General features: G+C 47.0%; 1 protein-coding gene across 1 annotated transcript; it reads left to right on the plus strand.

The window, feature by feature from the left end:
* The first annotated feature begins 449 nt into the window (after nucleotides 1-449).
* On the plus strand, nucleotides 450-5,797 carry LOC140915225 (uncharacterized). The gene is made up of 2 exons (XM_073354802.1): nucleotides 450-1,744; nucleotides 3,216-5,797. The coding sequence occupies exons 1-2, from the start codon at nucleotides 701-703 to the stop codon at nucleotides 3,228-3,230; spliced, it is 1,059 nt and encodes a 352-aa protein (XP_073210903.1). The 5' UTR covers nucleotides 450-700; the 3' UTR covers nucleotides 3,231-5,797.
* The last annotated feature ends 292 nt before the right edge of the window (nucleotides 5,798-6,089 follow it).

The following is a 6,089-nucleotide window of genomic DNA, read 5'->3' on the forward strand; positions in this document are numbered from 1 at the left end:
GTGACATGATTTGGGAATCAGAACAGTCTGCCCCTAGCTATATTGACAGGTTTCAGAGTAGCAGCCTGTTAGTCTGTAGTCACAAAAAGAAAAGGACGGCTTGTGGCACCTTAGAAACTAACCAATTTATTTGAGCATAAGCTTTCCTGAGCTACAGCTCGCCTCATCGGATGCATTATATTGTGTTTAAACTGAGTTCAACTAACACGTGCTTCCCTGAGCGGGGGCTTAGGGACAGTCCCTTACTGCAACAAGAGCCTTGGGGACCGGCTCACCCAGCCAGTGCAACGCCGGAGCGGCGGCCCCGCTCTCTGGGCCGGGTTACAGAAAGCGATGGGCATGACGCGGGGGACCGCAGACAGGGCAACTGCATTGCGACGGGACCCCGGGACACGGGTGTGGGTGTGGGCGGGCGGGTTGTCTCGGGTGTGTGTGTAAAAGTGGGGGAGGGCGAATCCCGGCTCGGGCCGGAGGGCGGCGGCAAGTCTCGGTCACGGGGGCGGGGCCGGCCGGCCGGCGGGGCCCGTGTTCCGGGGAGCAGAGACGGAGCGCGCTGGCCTGTAGGGCCCTGGAAGCACCGACCCGCCCCACCCCGGCGGCCCTGCGCGGGGCTGTGGGCTGGCTGCTGCCGCCCCGCCTCTCCACTGGGGCTGGAGCCGCCGCCGCCGCCTCCCGCGGCGCGTCCGCCCCAGCCGCGCCGATGCCACGTGGGAGGCGGAGGAGCCGCCGCCGGCGCCGGCCGGGAGCCCCGGGGCCCCCCCAGGCGCAGGGGGCGCCGCTGGCCGGGCGCCGAGAGGCGGGGGGCTCCCGGGAGCGGGCGGGGGCCGGCCTGCCCCGCTGGGCCCCGCGGGAGGAGGCGCTCGGCGGCGCCCAGGGAGAGCTGGGCCTAGCGGGGCTGCTCCCGGCCCCGCCCGGTAGCGCGGCGGGGCCTGCCGGGGTCTCCCACCCGTGGGCCGCCCCCGTCCCGCTCCTGGCCCCGCTCCTGGCCCCGCCGGCCCCCCGAGCGCAGGGCAGCGGCCTGCCCGCCGCGCTGGGCATCTTCCGGGAGCTGGCCGGGCTGGCGCGGGAGCCGGGGCCCGGAGCTAGCAGGGCGGGGGCGGCGCCGCGGCTGAGGACCGTGTACGTGAACCCCAGGTGGCTGGAGCGGCAGGCGGCCTTGGCGGCGGCCCCAGAAGGCCCGGTCGGGCCGCAGGGCCCGGAGGCTGCCAGCGGCTCGCCGGGGCCTCCGCCCGCCACCCAGGGGGAGGCCTGCCCGGAGGCAGCGAGTCCCTACGTGGGGCTGCGGAGACCCCTGGGCTACCAGCTGGCGAAGGCCACCAAGGAGCGGATCTGGAGGGGGGAGTTCATTGACCTGTTCTCCTTGCTCCACACAGAGCTGGCCCCGGAGCACGAGCCTGGCCAGGGGCTGGGGGACACGCTGGACCAGTGGGTCTCCGCCTTCCTGGTGTACGCCAGCGTGCTGTGCGAGAAGCACCCCCAGAGGTGTGGGGCCATGTTCAAATACCTGGATGTCATCCGCAAATTCCATGCCACCTACGGCGGCACTTCTTGGCTGCACTATGACGAGGACTTCAGGCGGCTGGCGGCCAAGGACCCCACCATGGCATGGGGGGATGTGGACTTGAATCTCTGGATGAAGTGGATGGCCCCGTTGAAGCCATCCACAACCAGGCAGCTGCAGGCTGCGGGTGACCAGCAGGCTCCACTGCGGCCTCAAAATCCCAGGACGGATGATAAAAGTCAGGTGTGCCGGGCTTGCAACAGTGGCACATGCTCCCACACTGTCTGTGCATTAAAGCAGAAATGTACAAGGTGCCAGGGGCATCAGGGTGCTGCCCATGCATGCTGTGCATCCAAAGGGGAAGAGGAAGGAGGGCAGACTGAAAGACCACGGAAAGCAGAAGAGCAGCAATGCTCAGAATGTCACTCGAGTTGAGACAGGGCCTCACTCCTAATAGTCTAGAGATTTTCACACAGATACAGATTTTTTTGGCTAAAAAAATCAACTAAGAATCTGTAGTTGACTGATACACCATGGTTTAGGGTGTAAACAAAGCTCCAGCAGGTTAGAACAGAACACTTATTAGAAAATGTGTTCCTTACTTGTATCTTTTTTTTGGACATTCTACTGCCCAACAGAAATTAGTTATTGATACTGTTGTAATGTTAAGGCGCCCCAGCAATCTGTTTTTCCTCTTTGTAAAGAATATGTTGCTTTCCAAGAAATCGCAGGTGGGTGGGAAAGAAAACCAGGAGAATTGACCTCTAATTGTCTTAAATATGTTCCTAATGATAGTTATTCTTATACAAAACAGAATGTGCATGAGATTTTGCTGTTGTAATTTTGGGAGGATTTGGCATCTGCAGGCCAAGTGAAAGATAAAAGCTGGACAAAGATGCACATCAATGCAAGTGAGATAAACCAGAGTTTTGGTGGGCACAGTTTGCACCACTTCTAACGAATAGAGGATTCAAGTCAAACTCAGGATTCAATAGATTAAATCCACAAGAGTTTTAGCCTGCCTTGTGCAAAAGCACAAGAAGAAGGCCTTGTCTACATTAAGGATTTGCCATTATTGCAGTCTTCAGTGTAACTGGACTGGTGCAACCCCGAAGGTACACCTGGTGGAGCTTATTCCACTTGAAGCAGGGAGGAGCTCTTCCACCAGTACAAATAGCAGCTCTGTCTGTACATGAGGGGTAGCACCTGTCCAGTTATAATAATAATGACTATAATAAAAGCAAATTCCCCCATATATACAAGATCAGACTGAATATTGAGTCTCGGGTCAAATGTATGCTAGTTGAAAGGCTTTGTTAATGCATTCGCGATTCTTATTTTTTTTAATTGTTTTGAGGACCCTAGGAGGCAAACTAATTTTTGATGCATCCTTTTGGATTCTTGCTATTCTATATTTTATAGTGACTGGCACAGAGCTGTTAAAGGATTGGACTGTACTAGCATGATCTGGAAATAGATAACTTTTCTAGGAGAAGTGCAAGTATTTAATAAGTCACACTAAGTCCTCAGTTTTGTACCACATCAAAACTGGTTTGTCTGAGCCAACTGCAAAAACAGTGGAAATGAGTACCATAGAATGTGTACCAAATAACACATACTATAATAGCTCCCAATGCAGCTCTTGTGGCATTAGTGCATTTTTGTAATGATAATACTCTATGCTTATGCAATTTGTTCTGACATCTCTCTTCAGACTTCTCATTTCTGAGATGTAGCAGATCAGTTTTTACTTCACTGCAGATCTTACCATGTGAGTACTCTAAGTATAACATGTTAGACATATTTTCATCCTGTTAGAGATTGGATTTGCAGTTTGTAATCTTAATCAGACTTTTAATTCTGTTGTTCTAATTATTAGTACTGGGTATGGAACAGCTGTTATGTTTAGCACCAGAGGGCTTGATCCTCTTCCTATTGAAGTCAGTGGCAAAACTCCCTCTGATTTCAACAGGAATAGGATTGGGCTCAAATTTGCAGTGTTTTCCTAAGAATTTGAGGAAGCTGTCAGAACTTACTAGCATATACAGAAGTGTTAAATGTGTGTGGGAGGGTTCTCTTAAATGGGTTCAGATAAACAGTTTGTATTTTACAGTAAGGGCTTGTCTAAAATAAAAATTGTATCCACCTTAACTATAACGGTTGTTGACTCTACCAGTGTAGTTAAGGCAGTATAGCTGCCCTAGCATGGTTGCAGTTGTATTAGTATAAAAGCTTATACCAGTGTAGCTTCCTCTATGCAAATAATCTCTCATACTGCTATAACTGCATCCAGACTGGAGCACATACAGGTATAACTATTTCAGTTTATTTAAAAAAAAATAGCATTCCTAACTGAAATAGCTATGCCAGGATATCTGTTATAGACCTGACTTAAGTTAAAGTGTGAGGCTTCCATGGCAGGGCACTGATGGAGACACAGTGTGGTGGTGTTTCTTTCCTTATGGGTGACCTGCAAAGGAAAACATTTCTTTTCCTGAGCTATTTATTGCTCCTTTATGATGTATAAAGGCGGTCTCCAAGAAATAAAAGTTGTGTTGTCTGTTCGTGCTGGAAGACTATAGAACTAAATGGAATAGTAACATCACATTAAGCTTAAGTCTTTTTCATTCTTGAATGAGAGAAGGGGATGCTGTCTTCACACAGGGAGCTTTTCTCCCAGCTGTTTGAATATTGAATATTCCTTTGTTTGAATATCTTTTCATTTTTTTGTTTCATAAAAACAAAACAATAAAAAATTCAGTTTTAAGCAGTGTGACTAAACATTCTTTCCTTTTACAATCAAAGGTTGTGAAAACTACATCTTAGATTTCAGTCTCTTGTAATGTTTTACCCCCCTCTCCCTCCCCGTTCTCCTGTTCTACAGAATGTTGATCACAGCTAGAACAAAATCAAGACTTGTTCTTCTAATTTTTACATTAGAAATATCTTTTAAAAAACAAAAAACAACCCACTTGAGGCACTCCTTTACTTCATAAAGAAGCAATCAAGAAACAATTTTTAAGGGCTGGGGTGAGAAATGATAATTTGGTTTTGGACTTGATAGTTGGCATCAGTGTGTCATCTGAGACAAATTCTTGAAATTTATGTCTAGATAAATTTTAGGTAATTCTCAATTTTTTTTATACCACATTCAAGGAGAAAGCTAGTTAGAAGGGCAGTCCAACTAAATTGGTGAGTTACATGCTATAACTGACTAACTCTAAATTTTAAATGCGTGTGTGTGCATTTGTTAAAGACAGAATTTTTTATAGGTACCAACAGCCTGACTCCATTGTTGTCTAAGTGGAGCTCAGGTATTGTAATGCATCCATTTACCTCTGCTTTTGCTGCATTGCATGCTCTGCTAAAGAAGACATAGGAGACTCATTTTACCCAACCAGCAGTTGTAGCAATGGACTACAATCAAGCCAGTTTGTTGGACAGTAGGAATACTTGCAGTGCAGCATTTGGCACAGACTATCCAAAGAGGGCAAAGATTCAGGAGGGTGAATGAGTTGAACCGCCTTTGAATGAAGTCTGAAACAACTTCCAGAAGGGGAACCCTACTCTAAAATACTACATGGAAAATATAAGTTAAAGTGAATATTGTAATTACCAGATTGTCCCTTCTCATTCAAACAAACTATTTTGTGCTGTTCTGGGTCCTTAAAAGATCACATCTGAATATTTCAAAATCTATGTACTAATTTAAAAAAGATTTCAAATCTTGGTTTTTATTAACTTTTCCATTTCATGAAGAATATCTGCAACAACATGTACTGAGTTGAAATATATCCTACATTCAGTAGATCAGAGGCTGTTGACAGTTGTCTTACAAGATTCACACATTTCCTCTCTTTCCTCTGGGGGGAAAAAGCATTAACTTCCATTGGCACCTTCAAAAAAGCCATAGGGCAGTCATACATACCTATCTTCTTCACCATACATAGAGATTACAAATTATTCTTCCATTTATCCCGATAGCATATCTAGCACTGTAAATATCAGGTTATGAATGGTTATTGTGTGGTGCCAATGAAAGTTAGATTAGATGGATCATGGCTTAATTATTATTATTATTATTTTTTTCCCCAGTGTTCTGTTTTCTCTCCCCCTCACCTCACACACTAGGGCGTATGATCAAGGTGATAGTATTAGGTATCAGAAAATCAAGTATTATCTGTTCTTTTTCCCATTCTTGGTTGTCACAATATTGTGCACTAACTTGAGATGTTTGTAAATTCATATTAAAAATGTTTGAGACCTCATCTAAATAAATTTTTTTTTTTAAATGTTGTGCTTAGCTTTTAGCCTTAGACTCATTTTTTTTTCTCCCTTGCGCTGCCAAGTCCCCTTTAATTACCTTCTTGCTTCCATGTCCCTTTACCTGGTCTTGCATTGTACCTCTTGGACCCTTTGTGTCTTTGGTTTTTAATTGTGATGGCGCAGCAGAACCTTTTTGTGCATGGAAGGAAATTTTACTAGGATCATCTACAGAAAATACTTTGGGCATGGAGCTATTTGTTTCCTTGGAAATTGGCTGTGTTTTACAAGGGTTTCCTGAGTGCAGTAACTGTTCTGGGGACAG

The sequence above is a fragment of the Lepidochelys kempii genome, chromosome 1 (genome assembly GCF_965140285.1).
Source record: "Lepidochelys kempii isolate rLepKem1 chromosome 1, rLepKem1.hap1, whole genome shotgun sequence".
In the NCBI taxonomy this organism is placed as follows: domain Eukaryota; kingdom Metazoa; phylum Chordata; order Testudines; family Cheloniidae; genus Lepidochelys; species Lepidochelys kempii.

Coding starts and splice junctions, on each gene's coding strand:
- LOC140915225 (XM_073354802.1), top strand. CDS start 701: ATGCCACGTGGGAGGCGGAGGAGCCGCCGCCGGCGCCGGCCGGGAGCC.